This window comes from Protomyctophum parallelum, assembly GCF_964188405.1.
Source record: "Protomyctophum parallelum genome assembly, chromosome: 6".
Lineage (NCBI taxonomy): Eukaryota > Metazoa > Chordata > Actinopteri > Myctophiformes > Myctophidae > Protomyctophum > Protomyctophum parallelum.
Window position 1 is genome coordinate 43,776,107 of NC_139701.1, and position 21,915 is coordinate 43,798,021.

At 42.6% G+C, this 21,915-nt stretch overlaps 2 protein-coding genes across 2 annotated transcripts; both read right to left on the bottom strand.

Moving 5' to 3' along the window:
• Nucleotides 1-234: 234 nt before the first annotated feature.
• LOC310860003 (uncharacterized protein) lies at nucleotides 235-6,702 on the bottom strand (the record flags this gene model as incomplete). Its single annotated transcript, XM_083766766.1, has 11 exons — nucleotides 235-398; nucleotides 2,420-2,565; nucleotides 2,663-2,730; nucleotides 2,991-3,540; nucleotides 3,639-3,706; nucleotides 4,105-4,585; nucleotides 4,684-4,751; nucleotides 5,166-5,646; nucleotides 5,745-5,812; nucleotides 6,214-6,338; nucleotides 6,423-6,702. 11 exons carry the CDS (start codon nucleotides 6,700-6,702, stop codon nucleotides 292-294), a joined length of 2,442 nt encoding a protein of 813 aa, XP_083622892.1. The 3' UTR covers nucleotides 235-291.
• Nucleotides 6,703-7,559: 857 nt separating this feature from the next.
• Nucleotides 7,560-13,093, bottom strand: LOC310860004 (uncharacterized protein; the record flags this gene model as incomplete). The annotated part of the gene is made up of 13 exons (XM_083766767.1): nucleotides 7,560-7,572; nucleotides 7,607-7,614; nucleotides 7,646-7,826; nucleotides 7,925-7,992; nucleotides 8,407-8,887; nucleotides 8,986-9,053; nucleotides 9,455-9,579; nucleotides 9,664-10,022; nucleotides 10,119-10,186; nucleotides 10,598-10,911; nucleotides 11,962-12,335; nucleotides 12,432-12,493; nucleotides 12,818-13,093. The coding sequence occupies 13 exons, from the start codon at nucleotides 13,091-13,093 to the stop codon at nucleotides 7,560-7,562; spliced, it is 2,397 nt and encodes a 798-aa protein (XP_083622893.1).
• Between the last annotated feature and the right edge of the window lie 8,822 nt (nucleotides 13,094-21,915).

Sequence of the window (21,915 nt, forward strand, 5' to 3'; positions counted from 1 at the left end):
ATGCCTTTGCATTTCTCCTTTCCCCTCATTTCTTCTGCTCTGCCCTTTTTGTATTATAATCGTCTGCAGTTAAAAGCTTTATTATAAACCCTTCGTACAGTTTCCATGAATTAAAATGGAATTGGCACACAAGCAATAAAATGGGGGGAAATACTGTACGTTAAGGTTTAACATGTCCATAAGACATACACATCCTTTTACCACAAGCGCATGGTAAAATTCATAAGTTTTCTTCTGCTTGGTATAGGAGTGTAAAACAGGGTCAACTAATGTCACCTACGACGATGGCAGCTATAACCTAGCCAGTAGGTGAGTCACATAGAGTACAATAAGTGGCAGCACGGCCACGGAGAAGACCGTCGGCCGAGGCCTGCTGCTGCCTGATATCGTTGACGACTCTGAAATGTTGGAAAAGAAGGAGAAAAAAAGTGAGAAATGGGAATTCACTGCCACATGTGAAGAGATTTCACAGTCCCGTAACCACTCAAAGCCTCTACACTTAAGGTCCCTGCGCACAGGGTACCTGCACACGGGGGCGGCAGTGGCTCAGGGGCTAGAGTGGCTGGATGGTAACCGCAAGGTTGCCAGTTCGAACCCGGGCTCACCCAGAGTTAGTGTCAAAGTGTCCTTGAGCAAGACATCGAACCCCTAATTGCTCCTGATGTGCTGGTTGGTGCATTGCGTGGTTCCCGCCGCCATCGGTGTATGAATGTGTGTGAATGTGTGAATGTACAGTAATGCACAATCTATGTAAAGCGCCTTGGATAAAGGCGCTATATAAATGCACCATTTACACTGGACGAGTTTTCGGATTTTTTGCGGCGTTTATCCGTCCAGTGTGCAACCACCTTTAGACCCCTTTTCCACCGGTTGGGAACCGTTTCAGTTCAGAACCAGTTTTTAGTCCGTGAGCCAGGCCTCCAAAATTGGAACGTTAATTATGAATTGATTGCAAAACCATACCTATATTACATTTTCAATATAAGTAAATTCATATATGGCAACCCTTCCACAGTAGTAGCTTTTTCATATTTAAAATGTTTGCATATTTTCCTACATAATTAAATAATTAAAATATACAATTTCAGAAAATGTGCAATACAATAAATCATTGTCTTCGTGAAAGTAATCAACTGGGGAAGTTTCATGGTGATAACTTTTTTTTTTTTTTTTAACCTATTCATTCATCACGTATTGTATAGGCCTACTGTAGGTGAAAATTACAAAATGTGTGATAAATATGAAAAAGCCATACTCCTGTGGAAGGGTTATCATATATTAATTTACTTATATTGATCCTATAAACAATTTAATACAGTATATAGGTATGGTTTTGCACACTCAATTCATAATTAACGTTCCAATTTTAAAGGTCTGGCTCATGGACTTAAAACTGGTGCTGAACTAGTCTGAACCGGTTCCCAACTGGTGGAAAAGGGGCCTTAATGAAAGGGACCTGGATTTCAAGTCAACTTAGACTGTTCCTTTTACACAAATTAAATTCACCAACAATAACCGAGCTACAAGCTCACAATGCGTCACAATTATGGGAAACTTTGTGTGTTTGTATAGATAGATCTGCTAATCTTTGGCAAAATGTCACCCAGCATGGGTATGCGGGGGTTCAAGTAGTCCAAAATGAGCTTCAATAGTTACGTTATTTTGTGTGTGTCATTTACATTTGATACTTTCTATTGGATTTCCCTATTTGTTATTATTATAATTCCTTACACATCTCAACTAAACCTCAGCTTTTTGGAAGGTGCACCACGAAATAAACTCAGTTTTTTAGATAGATAGATAGATAGATAGATAGATAGATAGATAGATAGATAGATAGATAGATAGATAGATAGATAGATAGATAGATAGATAGGTATAGATACATAGATACATACATACATACATACATACATACATACATACATACATACATACATACATACATGTATATATCAGATACAGATAGATATTGATCCTTTTAAATCATATTTGAGTGAATAATTAATGTAGGTAATATAAACAAGTTTCCAGAGTTTTTAAAACCCATCCTATCCTTTAACTGGACAACAATTGGCAGATGTTCACATTCCTTTTAATATCTAGCAATTAGCAACAGTAGTGAGCTCCATACAGTATATCGCTGCTATCGAGCAAAAACCTCATATCTCCAAATTTCAACTTTTGATGCTTTTACTATTAGTTTAATAGTTTAATTAACTATTAGGCTAGTATACTTCGTCAAACCAGAGTGTCGCACAAAGGTAGTGAAAATAGCAGATCTTCAAGCTCACAATGCCTCGCAATGTGAGGCATGCCACAGCTTGTAGATCTAACCCTAACCCTACTGTGGTTGTCACTAGATATCTTTAAAATAATTTAATAAAAAACAAAATGTATTTAAAAAAGACGAACATACCTGCACTAACGGAACCGGCAATGATGTTCAGGGAGCCTGTGGAGCCACTGCTTATTGCAGTATTCATCGCTTTTTCTACTGCGCTTGTAGAAGGAACTGAGCCTTTTGGGAACACCAGACTCATTCTAGTAACGACTGATCCTGACCTGTAATGTGCGAGAAAGAGAATGTGACTTTTAAATTGCAAATCGTTTGCCAAACTCATAATGGAAAGTAAACAATTGATTAAAAAAAAAGTCTTACGTGAAACTGTTGACTATAGAGCGTTTGAAAGATGAAGTGCTGCTGCTGGTGCTGTAAATCGAGTTTACCTGAAAGAGAACAATACAAATAGGTTTAGCTCAATTGCTGATGGAAATATCGTGTCCCAACTAGAAAATGATAAGCTGCACTGCAATGCAGTGAATTTTAATAAAGTTTATTATTTCTCTTAAATGTTTTGTGTTGAACTGATTTAAAATGTATTAAAATGTATCCACATCTTGACGTAAATTAGATTAATACACATTAAAAGCTAAATTCCTGTATGCATTATTATTACATGATTGATAAAGTACAACATTTCTCTTACTTGTGAGGCCACTGTGGCAGCCAAAGTCTTATATGCTGTGGTAGACGTGTCGGAGAGATCAGAGCTGAAGGTTTGGTCGAGACTAAACGTAAGAGTGACGGTGTCTTCATTGGCAGTAGGAGCATCTGTATTGACAGTGGCAGCTGCAGTGGTTGCAGCTGCAGTGGTATCTGCAGCAGTGGTAGCAGCAACTGTGGTGGCTGCAACAGTGGTGGCAGCTGCAGTGGTAGCTGCAGCTGTGGTGGCAGCTACAGTGGTGGCAGCAACTGTGGTTGTTGCAACAGTGGTGGCAGGTGCAGTGGTGGCAGCAACAGTGGTAGCAGCTGCAGCAGTGGTAGCTGCAGCTGTAGTGGCAGGTGCAGTGGTAGCTGCAGCAGTGGTGGGGGTAGCAGTGGTGGCAACGGTTGCGCTGACGGTGCTCGAGATGATGTTCAGGGAGCCGGTGGAGCTGCTGCTTATTGCTGTAGTCATCGCTGTTTCTACTGCGCTTGTAGAAGGAACTGAGCTCGTCGGGAACACCAGACTCATTGTAGTAACGACTGATCCTGACCTGTAAGGTGTGAGAAAGAGAATGAGACTTTTAAATTGCAAATCGTTTGCCAAACTCATAATGGAAAGTAAACAATTGATACAAAAAAAAAGTCTTACGTGAAACTGTTGACTATAGAGCGTTTGAAAGATGAAGTGCTGCTGCTGGTGCTGTAAATCGAGTTTACCTGAAAGAGAAGAAAGCAAATAGGTAGCTCAATTGCTGATGGAAATATCGTGTCCCAACTAGAAAATTATAAGCTGCAATGCAGTGAAGTTTCATAAAGTCCCCCCCCCCCATTGCTCTTAAATGTTTCGTGTTGAACTGATTTCATTTTTATTTAAACTGAAGCAGGTGCTGAAAAATGGCATTAATTCCATGATTTTGGACCACAATAGAAACAAGCCCTCATGGCTCTAAGTGTTATCCTTTTTAAATTATTATTATATTATATAGGCTATCATTCAATCATTCAATCAGTTGATCGATCAATCAATCAATCCACATCTGACTTAAATGAGATTATTACAAATTAAAAACTACATTCCTTTATGCATTATTGAGAAAGCATGTAATTTCTCTTACTTGTGAGACCACTGTGGCAGCCAAAGTCTTATATGCTGTGGTAGACGTGTCGGAGAGATCAGAGCTGAAGGTTTGGTCGAGACTAAACGTAAGAGTTACGGTGTCTTCATCGGCAGTAGGAGCATCTGTATTGACAGTGGCAGTGGTGGCAGCTGCAGTTGTGGCAGCTCCAGTGGTAGCAGCTGCAGTGGTAGCTGCAACAGTGGTGGCAGTTTCAGTGGTGGCAGCTGCAGTGGTGGCAGTGGCTGTGGTAGCTTCAGCAGTGGTAGCTTCAACAGTGGTAGCAGCTGCAGTGGTAGCAGCAGCAGTGGTGGTGGTAGCAGTGGTGGCAACGGTTGCGCTGACGGTGCTCGAGATGATGTTCAGGGAGCCGGTGGAGCTGCTGCTTATTGCTGTAGTCATCGCTGTTTCTACTGCGCTTGTAGAAGGAACTGAGCTCGTCGGGAACACCAGACTCATTGTAGTAACGACTGATCCTGACCTGTAAGGTGTGAGAAAGAGAATGAGACTTTTAAATTGCAAATCGTTTGCCAAACTCATAATGGAAAGTAAACAATTGATACAAAAAAAAAGTCTTACGTGAAACTGTTGACTATAGAGCGTTTGAAAGATGAAGTGCTGCTGCTGGTGCTGTAAATCGAGTTTACCTGAAAGAGAAGAAAGCAAATAGGTTTAGCTCAATTGCTGATGGAAATATCGTGTCCCAACTAGAAAATTATAAGCTGCAATGCAGTGAAGTTTCATAAAGTCCCCCCCCCCCCCCCCATTGCTCTTAAATGTTTCGTGTTGAACTGATTTCATTTTATATTTAAACCGAAGCAGGTGCTGAAAAATGGCATTAATTCCATGATTTTGGACCACAATAGAAACAAGCCCTCATGGCTCTAAGTGTTATCCTTTTTAAATTATTATTATATTATATAGGCTATCATTCAATCATTCAATCAGTTGATCGATCAATCAATCAATCAATCAATCCACATCTGACTTAAATGAGATTATTACAAATTAAAAACTACATTCCTGTATGCATTATTGAGAAAGCATGTAATTTCTCTTACTTGTGAGACCACTGTGGCAGCCAAAGTCTTATATGCTGTGGTAGACGTGTCGGAGAGATCAGAGCTGAAGGTTTGGTCGAGACTAAACGTAAGAGTTACGGTGTCTTCATCGGCAGTAGGAGCATCTGTATTGACAGTGGCAGTGGTGGCAGCTGCAGTTGTGGCAGCTCCAGTGGTAGCAGCTGCAGTGGTAGCTGCAAGAGTGGTGGCAGTTTCAGTGGTGGCAGCTGCAGTGGTGGCAGTGGCTGTGGTAGCTTCATCAGTGGTAGCTTCAACAGTGGTAGCAGCTGCAGTGGTAGCTGCAGCAGTGGTGGGGGTAGCAGTGGTGGCAACGGTTGCGCTGACGGTGCTCGAGATGATGTTCAGGGAGCCGGTGGAGCTGCTGCTTATTGCTGTAGTCATCGCTGTTTCTACTGCGCTTGTAGAAGGAACTGAGCTCGTCAGGAACACCAGACTCATTGAAGTAACGACTGATCCTGACCTGTAAGGTTGAGAAAGAGAATGTGACTTTTAAATTGCAAATTGTTTGCCAAACTCATAATGGAAAGTAAACAATTGATTAAAAAAAGAAAGTCTTACGTGAAACTGTTGACTATAGAGCGTTTGAAAGATGAAGTGCTGCTGCTGGTGCTGTAAATCGAGTTTACCTGAAAGAGAAGGATGCAAATAGGTTTAGCTCAATTGCTGATGGAAATATCGTGTCCCAACTAGAAAATTATAAGCTGCAATGCAGTGAAGTTTCCTAAAGTCCCCCCCCCCATTGCTCTTAAATGTTTCGTGTTGAACTGATTTAATTTTTTTTTAAACCGAAGCAGGTGCTGAAAAATGGCATTAATTCCATGATTTTGGACCACAATAGAAACAAGCCCTCATGGTTCTAAGTGTTATCCTTTTAAAAGTATTATTATATTATTATATATCATTCAATCATTCAATCAGTTGATCGATCAATCAATCAATCAATCCACATCTGACTTAAATGAGATTATTACAAATTAAAAACTACATTCCTGTATGCATTATTGAGAAAGCATGTCATTTCTCTTACTTGTGAGACCACTGTGGCAGCCAAAGTCTTATATGCTGTGGTAGACGTGTCGGAGAGATCAGAGCTGAAGATTTGGTCGATACTAAACGTAAGAGTTACGGTGTCTTCATCGGCAGTAGGAGCATCTGTATTGACAGTGGCAGTGGTGGCAGCTGCAGTTGTGGCAGCTTCAGTGGTGGCAGCTGCAGTTGTGACAACTGCAGTGGTACCTGCAACAGTGGTGGCAGCTGCAGTGGTAGCAGCTGCAGTGGTACCTGCAACAGTGGTGGCAGCTGCAGTGGTAGCTGCAACAGTGGTGGCAGCTTCAGTGGTGGCAGCGGCTGTGGTAGCAGCTGTGGTAGCTTCAGCAGTGGTAGCTTCAACAGTGGTAGCAGCTGCAGTGGTAGCTGCAGCAGTGGTGGGGGTAGCAGTGGTGGCAACGGTTGCGCTGACGGTGCTCGAGATGATGTTCAGGGAGCCGGTGGAGCTGCTGCTTATTGCTGTAGTCATCGTTGTTTCTACTGCGCTTGTAGAAGGAACTGAGCTCGTCGGGAACACCAGACTCATTGAAGTAACGACTGATCCTGACCTGTAAGGTTGAGAAAGAGAATGTGACTTTTAAATTGCAAATTGTTTGTCAAACTCATAATGGAAAGTAAACAATTGATAAAAGAAAAAGTCTTACGTGAAACTGTTGACTATAGAGCGTTTGAAAGATGAAGTGCTGCTGCTGGTGCTGTAAATCGAGTTTACCTGAAAGAGAAGAAAGCAAATAGGTTTAGCTCAATTGTTGATGGAAATATCGTGTCCCAAATAGAAAATTATAAGCTGCAATGCAGTGAAGTTTCATAAAGTCCCCCCCCCCCATTGCTCTTAAATGTTTCGTGTTGAACTGATTTCATTTTTATTTAAACTGAAGCAGGTGCTGAAAAATGGCATTAATTCCATGATTTTGGACCACAATAGAAACAAGCCCTCATGGCTCTAAGTGTTATCCTTTTTAAATTATTATTATATTATATAGGCTATCATTCAATCATTCAATCAGTTGATCGATCAATCAATCAATCCACATCTGACTTAAATGAGATTATTACAAATTAAAAACTACATTCCTTTATGCATTATTGAGAAAGCATGTAATTTCTCTTACTTGTGAGACCACTGTGGCAGCCAAAGTCTTATATGCTGTGGTAGACGTGTCGGAGAGATCAGAGCTGAAGGTTTGGTCGAGACTAAACGTAAGAGTTACGGTGTCTTCATCGGCAGTAGGAGCATCTGTATTGACAGTGGCAGTGGTGGCAGCTGCAGTTGTGGCAGCTCCAGTGGTAGCAGCTGCAGTGGTAGCTGCAACAGTGGTGGCAGTTTCAGTGGTGGCAGCTGCAGTGGTGGCAGTGGCTGTGGTAGCTTCAGCAGTGGTAGCTTCAACAGTGGTAGCAGCTGCAGTGGTAGCAGCAGCAGTGGTGGTGGTAGCAGTGGTGGCAACGGTTGCGCTGACGGTGCTCGAGATGATGTTCAGGGAGCCGGTGGAGCTGCTGCTTATTGCTGTAGTCATCGCTGTTTCTACTGCGCTTGTAGAAGGAACTGAGCTCGTCGGGAACACCAGACTCATTGTAGTAACGACTGATCCTGACCTGTAAGGTGTGAGAAAGAGAATGAGACTTTTAAATTGCAAATCGTTTGCCAAACTCATAATGGAAAGTAAACAATTGATACAAAAAAAAAGTCTTACGTGAAACTGTTGACTATAGAGCGTTTGAAAGATGAAGTGCTGCTGCTGGTGCTGTAAATCGAGTTTACCTGAAAGAGAAGAAAGCAAATAGGTTTAGCTCAATTGCTGATGGAAATATCGTGTCCCAACTAGAAAATTATAAGCTGCAATGCAGTGAAGTTTCATAAAGTCCCCCCCCCCCCCCCCATTGCTCTTAAATGTTTCGTGTTGAACTGATTTCATTTTATATTTAAACCGAAGCAGGTGCTGAAAAATGGCATTAATTCCATGATTTTGGACCACAATAGAAACAAGCCCTCATGGCTCTAAGTGTTATCCTTTTTAAATTATTATTATATTATATAGGCTATCATTCAATCATTCAATCAGTTGATCGATCAATCAATCAATCAATCAATCCACATCTGACTTAAATGAGATTATTACAAATTAAAAACTACATTCCTGTATGCATTATTGAGAAAGCATGTAATTTCTCTTACTTGTGAGACCACTGTGGCAGCCAAAGTCTTATATGCTGTGGTAGACGTGTCGGAGAGATCAGAGCTGAAGGTTTGGTCGAGACTAAACGTAAGAGTTACGGTGTCTTCATCGGCAGTAGGAGCATCTGTATTGACAGTGGCAGTGGTGGCAGCTGCAGTTGTGGCAGCTCCAGTGGTAGCAGCTGCAGTGGTAGCTGCAAGAGTGGTGGCAGTTTCAGTGGTGGCAGCTGCAGTGGTGGCAGTGGCTGTGGTAGCTTCATCAGTGGTAGCTTCAACAGTGGTAGCAGCTGCAGTGGTAGCTGCAGCAGTGGTGGGGGTAGCAGTGGTGGCAACGGTTGCGCTGACGGTGCTCGAGATGATGTTCAGGGAGCCGGTGGAGCTGCTGCTTATTGCTGTAGTCATCGCTGTTTCTACTGCGCTTGTAGAAGGAACTGAGCTCGTCAGGAACACCAGACTCATTGAAGTAACGACTGATCCTGACCTGTAAGGTTGAGAAAGAGAATGTGACTTTTAAATTGCAAATTGTTTGCCAAACTCATAATGGAAAGTAAACAATTGATTAAAAAAAGAAAGTCTTACGTGAAACTGTTGACTATAGAGCGTTTGAAAGATGAAGTGCTGCTGCTGGTGCTGTAAATCGAGTTTACCTGAAAGAGAAGGATGCAAATAGGTTTAGCTCAATTGCTGATGGAAATATCGTGTCCCAACTAGAAAATTATAAGCTGCAATGCAGTGAAGTTTCCTAAAGTCCCCCCCCCCATTGCTCTTAAATGTTTCGTGTTGAACTGATTTAATTTTTTTTTAAACCGAAGCAGGTGCTGAAAAATGGCATTAATTCCATGATTTTGGACCACAATAGAAACAAGCCCTCATGGTTCTAAGTGTTATCCTTTTAAAAGTATTATTATATTATTATATATCATTCAATCATTCAATCAGTTGATCGATCAATCAATCAATCAATCCACATCTGACTTAAATGAGATTATTACAAATTAAAAACTACATTCCTGTATGCATTATTGAGAAAGCATGTCATTTCTCTTACTTGTGAGACCACTGTGGCAGCCAAAGTCTTATATGCTGTGGTAGACGTGTCGGAGAGATCAGAGCTGAAGATTTGGTCGATACTAAACGTAAGAGTTACGGTGTCTTCATCGGCAGTAGGAGCATCTGTATTGACAGTGGCAGTGGTGGCAGCTGCAGTTGTGGCAGCTTCAGTGGTGGCAGCTGCAGTTGTGACAACTGCAGTGGTACCTGCAACAGTGGTGGCAGCTGCAGTGGTAGCAGCTGCAGTGGTACCTGCAACAGTGGTGGCAGCTGCAGTGGTAGCTGCAACAGTGGTGGCAGCTTCAGTGGTGGCAGCGGCTGTGGTAGCAGCTGTGGTAGCTTCAGCAGTGGTAGCTTCAACAGTGGTAGCAGCTGCAGTGGTAGCTGCAGCAGTGGTGGGGGTAGCAGTGGTGGCAACGGTTGCGCTGACGGTGCTCGAGATGATGTTCAGGGAGCCGGTGGAGCTGCTGCTTATTGCTGTAGTCATCGTTGTTTCTACTGCGCTTGTAGAAGGAACTGAGCTCGTCGGGAACACCAGACTCATTGAAGTAACGACTGATCCTGACCTGTAAGGTTGAGAAAGAGAATGTGACTTTTAAATTGCAAATTGTTTGTCAAACTCATAATGGAAAGTAAACAATTGATAAAAGAAAAAGTCTTACGTGAAACTGTTGACTATAGAGCGTTTGAAAGATGAAGTGCTGCTGCTGGTGCTGTAAATCGAGTTTACCTGAAAGAGAAGAAAGCAAATAGGTTTAGCTCAATTGTTGATGGAAATATCGTGTCCCAAATAGAAAATTATAAGCTGCAATGCAGTGAAGTTTCATAAAGTCCCCCCCCCCCCCACCCCATTGCTCTTAAATGTTTCGTGTTGAACTGATTTCATTTTTATTTAAACCGAAGCAGGTGCTGAAAAATGGCATTAATTCCATGATTTTGGACCACAATAGAAAAACAAGCCCTCATGGCTCTCTGTGTTATCCTTTTAAAATTATTATTATATTATTATATATCATTCAATCATTCAATCAGTTGATCGATCAATCAATCAATCAATCCACATCTGACTTAAATGAGATTATTACAAATTAAAAACTACATTCCTGTATGCATTATTGAGAAAGCATGTCATTTCTCTTACTTGTGAGACCACTGTGGCAGCCAAAGTCTTATATGCTGTGGTAGACGTGTCGGAGAGATCAGAGCTGAAGATTTGGTCGAGACTAAACGTAAGAGTTACGGTGTCTTCATCGGCAGTAGGAGCATCTGTATTGACAGTGGCAGTGGTGGCAGCTGCAGTTGTGGCAGCTTCAGTGGTGGCAGCTGCAGTTGTGACAACTGCAGTGGTACCTGCAACAGTGGTGGCAGCTGCAGTGGTAGCTGCAACAGTGGTGCCAGCTGCAGTGGTAGCAGCTGCAGTGGTACCTGCAACAGTGGTGGCAGCTGCAGTGGTAGCTGCAACAGTGGTAGCAGCTTCAGTGGTGGCAGCGGCTGTGGTAGCAGCTGTGGTAGCTTCAGCAGTGGTAGCTTCAACAGTGGTAGCAGCTGCAGTGGTAGCTGCAGCAGTGGTGGGGGTAGCAGTGGTGGCAACGGTTGCGCTGACGGTGCTCGAGATGATGTTCAGGGAGCCGGTGGAGCTGCTGCTTATTGCTGTAGTCATCGTTGTTTCTACTGCGCTTGTAGAAGGAACTGAGCTCGTCGGGAACACCAGACTCATTGAAGTAACGACTGATCCTGACCTGTAAGGTTGAGAAAGAGAATGTGACTTTTAAATTGCAAATTGTTTGTCAAACTCATAATGGAAAGTAAACAATTGATAAAAGGAAAAGTCTTACGTGAAACTGTTGACTATAGAGCGTTTGAAAGATGAAGTGCTGCTGCTGGTGCTGTAAATCGAGTTTACCTGAAAGAGAAGAAAGCAAATAGGTTTAGCTCAATTGCTGATGGAAATATCGTGTCCCAAATAGAAAATTATAAGCTGCAATGCAGTGAAGTTTCATAAAGTCCCCCCCCCCCCCCCATTGCTCTTAAATGTTTCGTGTTGAACTGATTTCATTTTTATTTAAACCGAAGCAGGTGCTGAAAAATGGCATTAATTCCATGATTTTGGACCACAATAGAAAAACAAGCCCTCATGGCTCTCTGTGTTATCCTTTTAAAATTATTATTATATTATTATATATCATTCAATCATTCAATCAGTTGATCGATCAATCAATCAATCAATCCACATCTGACTTAAATGAGATTATTACAAATTAAAAACTACATTCCTGTATGCATTATTGAGAAAGCATGTCATTTCTCTTACTTGTGAGACCACTGTGGCAGCCAAAGTCTTATATGCTGTGGTAGACGTGTCGGAGAGATCAGAGCTGAAGATTTGGTCGAGACTAAACGTAAGAGTTACGGTGTCTTCATCGGCAGTAGGAGCATCTGTATTGACAGTGGCAGTGGTGGCAGCTGCAGTTGTGGCAGCTTCAGTGGTGGCAACTGCAGTGGTACCTGCAACAGTGGTGGCAGCTGCAGTGGTAGCTGCAACAGTGGTGGCAGCTGCAGTGGTAGCAGCTGCAGTGGTACCTGCAACAGTGGTGGCAGCTGCAGTGGTAGCTGCAACAGTGGTGGCAGCTTCAGTGGTGGCAGCGGCTGTGGTAGCAGCTGTGGTAGCTTCAACAGTGGTAGCAGCTGCAGTGGTAGCTGCAGCAGTGGTGTTGGTAGCAGTGGTGGAAACGGTTGCGCTGACGGTGCTCGAGATGATGTTCAGGGAGCCGGTGGAACCGCTGCTTATTGCTGTAGTCATCGCTGTTTCTACTGCGCTTGTAGAAGGAACTGAGCTCGTCGGGAACACCAGACTCATTGTAGTAACGACTGATCCTGACCTGTAATGAGCGAGAAAGAGAATGTGACTTTTAAATTGCAAACCAATTGCTAAACTGAAAATGCAAAGTAAGCAATTGGTCCGAATTCTGTCTTACGTGAAACTGTCGACTATAGAGCGTTTGAAAGTGCTGCTGCTGGTGCTGTAAATCGAGTTTACCTGAAAGAGAAGAATGCTAATGTTTTGTGTTGAACTGAATTCATTTTTATTTAAACCGAAGCAGGTGCTTAAACATGGCATGAAACATGTAATTCCATGATTTACTTTATTAAGGACCACAATAGAAACAAGCCCTCACGGCTTTCTGTGTTATTCTTTTAGCATTATTGTACCTTTTGCAAACTAATAATAAAGTATTCATTCAATAATTTTATCGATCGATTGATCAATCCACATATGACTTAAATTAAATTAATACATATTAAAAGGTACATTCCTGTATGCATTATTAAATCATCATCAAAAGCACATCGTTTCTCTTACTTGTGAGACCACTGTGGCAGCCAAAGTCTTATATGCTGTGGTAGACGTGTCGGAGAGATCAGAGCTGAAGGTTTGGTCGAGACTAAACGTAAGAGTTACGGTGTCTTCGTCGGCAGTGGGAGCGTCTGTATTGACAGTGGCGGTGGTGGCAGCTGCAGTTGTGGTAGCTGCAGCAGTGGTGGCAGTGACCGTGGTAGCAGCGGCCGTAACTGTGGTAGTAAAATCAGTGGTGGGAGCAACTGTAGTGGGAACCACTGTTGTGGGAGCAGATGTCATATTTGCAACTGTAGTGGGAGCAGATGTCATATTTGCAACCGTAGTGGGAGCAGATGTCATATTTGCAACCGTAGTGGGAGCAGATGTCACATTTGCAACCGTAGTGGGAGCAACTGTGGTCGGAGAGGTTGAAACGATGGTGGTGGGAGCAGCTGTTGTTGTTTCAGCACCTATAAAACACAGTGTAAATGAGAGCATGCATGGCCTTGGGTGGTAATGAATTGCAGCAATGGTTGCAGATTTCTGTAAAAAAATAAATGATACAAAAATAAACAAACACATACTTGTTGCAACAACTGTTGATGCATTCACAGGAAGGGAGAAGCCTGAACTGCTGTTAGTCGCAGCCTCCACTAAAACGTTTTCCACCGCAGTGGTTGTTGGTGCACTGGAGTTGGTGTTGTTAAATTGCAGGGTCGCATTTACCACAATTGAACCTTGGCTGTGAAAAGATGATTATTGTTATATTTCTTCACTGTCATGGATTTTGTCATGTACATTTCTATGGTCCCAGTTTTTCCTTTGTCAAATATGTAATGAATTATTTTAGCAAAAGGCCGATGCACACCTCAGAAGGCTAGTGAAATATGTAATTAAGAAATGCTGCGTTCACATGGGCAGATGCAAATATCTTGCGTTGTCGCTTCGTAAAATCAATCTGTGTTGCTCACACGGACGTTGACATCATCAAGCGTGTGTCTGTACGTAGTGATGTGTGTTGGAGGAGCGGCGAAAAAACAAAACAATCCAGCATGGAGTCTAAACTGCGAGCCCTGCATTCTGTTTTTTTATGAAATGTTATGTCAAGAGCATACCTGAAGCTGTTGATCACAGTTCGATAGAAGTTAGGGAATTGTGCTCCATACAGAATGTCCAGCTGTGAAAATAACACAGAACGTGTATGTATATTAGTATTATTCACGCATTAAAGATCAACATAATGGTAGAATTAATTCTCTGTCCTTGAGGGATATTTGTAAGTGTGGACTTACCGCTGTGGCAACTACGGTTGATAGGTTTTGGAATGCTGCTGAATTTGGATTTTCAAGGTCTGCTGTGAAGTTTTGCTCGACTTTGAATTCCAAATCGATCGTTGCCACTGATGCTGGAGCACAAAGGATAGGAACAATTAGTAGCTGTAAGTTGTAAATTGTTAAGGATTAAATCTGATCAATTTGCAATGCATTGAGTCATGGTTAACTTGAACCAGGAATTCATGAGGAGTATAGTTTCTGTTATATTTGTTTTGACTAATGCTTGAGTTGTTTTACCTGGTAATGCAGTTGCAATGATTGGTGATGAAGTTACAGTAACATGTGGTGATGTTGCATTAACTGGTGGTGAGGTTGCATTAACTGGTGGTGATGTCACATTAACTGGTGGTGATGTCACATTAACTGGTGGTGATGTCACATTAACTGGTGGTGATGTCACATTAACTGGTGGTGAAGTTTCATTAACTGGTGGTGAAGTTGCAGTAACTGGTGATGAAGTTGTGTTGAACGATGATGCAGTAGTAATTGAAGCAGTCGTGGGAGCAACTGTTGAAGAAGCTGTACCTTTAGAAATATTGTAAATTAATGGAAATGCTGGCAGCAGTTAAAGCAGTAATGTAGCTTCATGTATGTTGTAAATTTGAAAGAAATTTTAATTTTAAAAGCTCATACTTGTAGCAACAACTGTTGATGCATTCACAGGTAGCGAGAAGCTGGAACTGCCATTTCTCACAGCCTCCACTAAAGTGTTAGCCACAGCGTCGATTGTTGGTGCAATAGAGTTGGCGTTGTTAAATTGCAGGGTCGCATTTACCACAATTGAACCTTGGCTGTGAAAAGATGATTATTGTTAGATTTCATAATTATTATGAATTTTGTCATGAATATTTCTCTAGTATTTGGTCCAAAAAAGATTATGTCAAGATACCTGAAGCCGTTGATCACAGTTCGATAGAAGTTAGGAAATTGTGTGCTATACACATCGTCCAGCTGTGAAAAGAACACAGAAATATCACGCACACACACACACACACACACACACACACGCATGCATGCAAATTAGCATTATACACCCGTAAAAATCTAAATAAAAGTAGAATTAATTCTCTGTAGAGTAGGGCTGACCTCGATTAGTCGAATAGTCGACTAATCGATCGGAACAGGTGTCAGTCGACTGAACACCTCTTAGTCGACTGAGCAAAAAAAATGTTTTTTTGTTTTGTTTTTTTGCCCCAAAAATTGTATATAAAAACACAATATTTACAAAAATATACAAAAAGATTGTATTATTCCACTAGGTCTGTGGGGGACATAAACACATTTGAACATTCTGACTGTTCAAATCTCCAATGTGCATGTGGAGTGTGTCTGCCTGTGTGGCAATGTGCCACTGCCTGTGACTTGAATCGCACAGTGCGCTGGCCTGATAGACTCCAGAATCTCAATCTCACCTGCTGTGCTCAATCTGGCTAATGACAAGCCTCTCAGTTGTTCAGGCCAGCGCACTGTGCGATTCAAGGCAGTGGCACATTGCCACACAGGCAGACACACTCCACATGCACATTGGAGATCTGAACAGTCAGAATGTTCAAATGTGTTTATGTCCCCCACAGACCTAGTGGAATAATACAATCTTATTGTATATTTTTGTAAATATTGTATTTTTATATAAAAAAAAATTCAGTCGACTATTAGTCGACTAACAGCAAATTTATTCATCTATCAGTCGACTATACAAATCCTTAGTCGGGGACAGCCCTACTGTAGAGTCCTTTAGGTAGCCCAAACATTTAGAATCTCGTAGAGGTTTTTTTTCCGATTCTGACGAATCTCTCTACGAGAGTCTAAAAGATAACCCCCCCCCCTTACCGTCGAAAGTTGAACGTTTGTGCCTCAAAATCACTCTTACCTTGTACAAATGCAAAATCTAAGCTGCTTTTAATGTTGCCCCACTTGTTTGTGAGGTGTACGGAATCAGATTAAACACGGAACATGCTTATTTTTCAATAAAAAAGGTATTTTAATCCACTCTGTCTCGGAATCTGGCGGCCATCTTGCTTTTCTCTCCATTGTAAATGCGCAAGAGAACCCTGGCCGCTAGGGGCGCGGGCAATATTCTGTTGCGCCGTTTACCGCATTTACAATGGAGGATTCAGAAACAGAGTGGATTAAAATAGCTTTTTTATTGAAAAATAAGCATGTTCCGTGTTTAATCTGATTCCCTACACCTCACAAACAAGTGGGGCAACATTAAAAGCAGCTTAGATTTTGCATTTGTACAAGGTAAGAGTGATTTTGAGGCACAAACGTTCAACTTTCGACGGTAAGGGGGGGGGGGTTATCTTTTAGACTCTCGTAGAGAGATTCGTCAGAATCGAAAAAAACCCTCTACAAGAATCTAAATGTTTGGGCTATCCTTTAGGGATATTTGACAGAGTGGACTTACCGCTGTGGCAACTACGGTTGATAAGTTTTTGAATGCTGCTGAATTTGGATTTTCAAGATCTGCTGTGAAGTTTTGCTCGAGTTTGAATTCCAAATCGATCGTTGCCACTGATGCTGGAGCACAAAGGATAGGACAAAATTAGTTGCTGTAAGTTGTTATTACTAAGGATTAAGTCAGATTCAATTTCAATTGAACTGATTAACTTGATATTTTTATATATTAATCATGGCACAGACACAGCACTTGTGCACAAGATGAGTTCATGAACATGGTTTCTGTTTGCGATATAGTGGTAAAGTTGTTTTGACTAATGGTTGAGTTTTTTCACCTGGTCGTGAAGTTGCAGTAACTGGTGGTGAAGCTGTGTTGAACGATGATGCAGTAGTAATTGAAGCAGTCGTGGGAGCAACTGTTGTAGAAGCTGTACCTTTAGAAATATTGTAAATTAATGGAAAATGCTGGCAGCAGTTAAAGCAGTAATGTAGCTTCATGTATGTTGTACATTTGAAAGAAAATTAAATTAAATAATATAAACATGTTTTTTTGTTTTCGTTTTTTGCAACAATTTTCTTCATTTTGTTGAGGAAATGCAGAGCCAGATCACTCATAGCATCTCTGAGCATTTTGAACGAAACGGGCCACTCCTGAAAACTTTGGAAGGCAATCTTAGCCAATCAGTGTAGAATATGAGAAATCCAACAGACTCGTCTTGATCACATGACGACAGAGATCATGTGGACCGATTTGCGTGAGATTTGGATTAAATCTGTGCGACTAACATAAGCAATGTGTTTTGCAGAAATTGGCCTCATGGTGGCGCTATAACTGGCAGATGTGGAGGGATGCAGGGACAATGTTTTTCCATGGCCTCTAGGGAGTGCGCATACATAAGTTGTATACAGATCGATGCAGTTATAGCTAAAAACAGGAATTGGCCTGTTACAGCGCCAACGTGAGGCTGATTTTGGGGGGGAAATTGTGGCATGTCGTCCTCGGCCTAGTGGAAATGTGCGTGTATAATTTCACGGTAATTGCACACTGTTTGTGATTTGTGGCATTTTTTTTCAAAACGGACCAATCGTTTGAGCTTTGGAAGCCAATTTTAGCCAATCAGGATGGAAGATGGGAAATGGTGCCACTCCGTGTTGATCACATGACTATGGAGATAGTGTATACCGAATTGTGTGATGTATGGATAAAATGTGTACGAGTAATCTACAGAAATGTGTTTTGCCTAAATCTGCCTCATGGTGGCGCTATAACAGGCCGTTGAGGAATATTTGGGGCAGAGGTTCGTCATTGGCATCCAGGGAGTGTGTGTGCAAAGTTTGGCATGGATCGGGTCAAAGGTGCCGGAGATTAGCTGATAACGGACGGAAGGACGGACACACACGGACGGAAGGACGGACGGAGTGCAAAACATACTCTCCAACCATGCCTTCGGCCTGGTGGAGACAATGATGGTTTTACTATTAAACTGTTGCTGCCGTACTTGCTGTTGTGGGACCAGGAACTGCAGTTGTCAAATGTGTCTCTGGACTTGGTGTGGTTGTAGGGCTGCCCCCTGTTTCTGTTGTGGTTGTAATACCCACATAATACACATGTACAGTATGAAAATACCTCTACAATTATAAGAAAACAATTTTGGCTTTCCTACTTTGTCCATGTACACAGACTGCATGATTATTTTGTGCCAGTCATTCTTTACCTATAGCTGTGGTTGTAGAAAGGATGGTGGTGGTACCTGGAGTGGGTGTAGTTCGTGTAGCTGTTGCAACTGGTAGTGGTGACAGGTCAGCACAGGTGACGTTCAGGTCACTGTTAGTCCCAGAGGACGTGAAGGTGACAAATCCTGGCTGGTCGCTGCTGATGTGACCGTTGATCCAATCCTGGTATCGAGACACTCTGGCATAGACTCCAGGCAAATTAGGCAGGGCACAACCCCGACCCCAGCTCACTATTCCAGACTGAACCCAGCGAGAACCTTCTTTGCTCACCATTGGGCCTCCTGAATCTCTCTGTCGTGTAGGGAAACACATGCTGTATTATAACAATGAGATCTTTTCCGGGAAGAAATGCTCACAATGAACACAACCATTCAAATGATCACCTGAATCGAGTCCTTCCGTCCATCAGTGAAGCCAGCACAGATCATATTGTCAGTGATGGCGCCCACTCTATAGTCACAATTACACTGTCTGTTCCCCACCACTGGAACCTCCACCTCCTGGAGGTTTTTTGGGGAAGGAAGGGCAACTAGGGAGACACAAAATTAGTTTAATGATCAAATTATCATATCAAACGTATTTCTTTTCTTTCATCACAGTCACTGAGTTCATTTCTGTATGGTGGTTTCTTTGTTGTTTTACTGTAATTCACCTGGTTTGAAATGCTACCATTAAAATGGACCTTTACTGTACTGTACTCACGTCCAGATCCAATTTTACCCCAGCCGGTGATCCAGCTGTCGATGCCACTGTAGAAGGTGCTCCCCGATGCTGCCAGGCAGACTGGTCGGATATAGCTGGTAAAAGTCACCGGCGATGAAAGTTTCAGGAGAGCGATGTCATTATTATATATGGTATCATTGTGATAGTCGGGGTGGCGGATGATCTGGCTAACCGACCGAGAGACCTCGTTAGGATTGGATAGTTCTTGACTCTGCCGACCCAGATAAACAGTGAGACCAGATGGTACGGTGTTACTAGGAATAAAGAAAAAAGGCAATCCATAATTAGCACAATATTCACTTTCCTTTTGCAAGTATTAATGAAATGGTCTCAGAGACTCTTGCTGATAATAACACCCCACCTTGTGAAGCAGTGAGCAGCGGACATCACCCATTCATTGTTAATAAGAGATCCTCCACAGAAGTGACTTGGAGAAGTACTAGATGAATGTAGACTGGCCTGCCACGGCCAGCTCCCTGCAGGAGCGTCCTCACCTCCAACTATCCTGGTGTTTAGAGGAGGCCGGCCGCACACTGAGAGAGACACAACCGTTAATTGATCTGGGTTGCAAAGCCAATAGAGTAATGCATAATTTATGCTCTCTATCATACGATGAAGTATTAATCCCGCGCGACACACACACACACACACACACACACACACACACACACACACTTCCCTTTCTTTGTTTTCTTGGAAAGATAACATATGGGAACTATGCACAAATCCACATTTTTACTTGTAAAACTGTGATGTGACAATAAAGCTGATTCTGTCGCTTAATCACTTTGACAGGATTCTATACTAGATTCTCGGGTTCTTTTAAAACACATCTCTTTGCCCAAAATAGGCAAACTACTATGCCTTAGTTGTAGCAAACTGTCATGGTTTGACTCTTCCCCTGTCTGCATTTCCATGTCAGCCACTCTCCATTCCGACTCAGTCCTTGTCACACACCTGTCCCCACTCCCTCTCCAGCCCAACAGTGCCATGCCCCTTCCACACCTGTGAACGGCAATTACCCTACTCCCTATAGACCGATTCAGAAACGGGTCTCATGGTCGCAGACAACATATTTCCTGTAGGCGGTGAATGGAAAAGTGACTGATGTTAGTCTGCCTCAAACGTTACTCTTTTACCTGCTTTTTACTAACACTAACATTACAAAGATGCCCAGAACATCGGGATGAACCTGTGTAGTTTATGGCTGCTCCAACAGTAGTGGCAACATAAAGAAAGAAAAACGGAATGTCAAAATATCTACCGCGGTGGTATATAGTAATGGTTGAGACAAAGCAGTGAAAGGTCCTGAAAGATACATAACGTCAGTCTTACCCAATACCCAATCTTTCTGTTTTAGGAACACAAGGCTGCTGTACTTTATACCTCATACTTTAATGCTTAGTATGAGGTATAAAGCAGCAGCCTTGTGCGGGGAAACCGCAGATATGTCGTCTCCGCCTACAGGAAATACGTTGCCTGCGACCATGAGATCCGTTTCTGAATCGGTCTATAAGACTGGACTCTTTCCACACTCCCACTGTCAGAACATACTTCTACACCAATGAACCACTTTCACACGTCTGTATGCAGTCTGAGTTCCAGCCTGAGGCCGTAGTCTGCTGGTTGTTACTGAGTAAAAACCAATAATTAGACTTTACAATTTACAATTTACAATTTAGGCATTTAGCAGACGCTCTTAATCCAGAGCGACTTACATTTAGGCAAGAACAAAAGCATGGGAATACATCACATAAAAGCATTTATCATGAAACATGCGTAAGCTAAGAAGGTAACAGTGGAATGTCTATATGATGAAACTATACATACACTATACATAATAAACTATACATATTCACTACTATGCTATACATATGTACTATGGCGTGCTATGACTATATACAATACAATTTGACTTTGCTGTCAGGGCCCCTCGGCTCTGGAATGACCTGCCCTATAGGAGCTCAAGCTTGATTGTCTTTTTGCTCACTTCTTAAAACAAACTTAAAACAACAAATTGGTGTTAAATGGGAAGTGAATTGTTTAATTTGAAAGTGGTTAGGTTGGTGTAGAAGATTGTACAATAAACTTTTATTGGTTTTAACGTTTATATTGAATTCTTCTTCTTCGTGTCTGGCCATCTTCTATATCACGTCTTTCCAGTGGTTGGCGCAGGCGAGTGCAGCGGCATTTGGCCCGGCCAGGTCATCTCCAGTACATTGTGGAGCAGAGATACACATCATGATGTGGTCCATTGTTTGTGGTTCCCCACACACGCATGCATCAGAAAAAATTATATTCCATTTTTTCATGGATGCCTTGCAGCGTCCTTCGCCGACCCGCAGACGGTTCAGGGTCTTCCAGACGGCCCAAGGTTGGTCATGGCCAGTCGCGAGACATTCCTCTGGGGTGATGCCTCTCTCTGTCCACTTGGCTGTCCGGCTACCCATGCCGTTCCACTGGTTGTGCCACTCCGTGGTCCTGGCGACAGATGGTGTGGTCTCCAGTTCTGCAGTGGTATCCAGGAAGCTGCTTCTGGACCTGAGCCGTTTTTGGGGGGCAGAGTGTTCGTGCAGTGAGTGCCGGTTGTCATGGGCCTGCTTTGTGCGCTCGGCTTTGGCGGTGACTGCTCTGCGGATGTCAGGGGGGGCAATTCCAGAGAGGGCGTAGAGGCAGGGTATGGGGGTTGTTTTGATGCACCCAGTCATTATCCTGCAGGTCTCGTTGAGGATGGGGTCTAGTTTGTGTGCGTGACTTGATTTATACCATGCAGGGCAGGCATATTCAGCGGTGGAAAAGCACAGGGCTAGTGCCGTTGTGCGCAGCGTGGTTGGGTGAGCTCCCCACTTTGAGTTGGTTAGTTGGCGCAGGAGGTTGTTCCTGGTGGACACCTTGGCTCTCGTCTTCTGGATGTGCTCTTTGTAGCTGAGG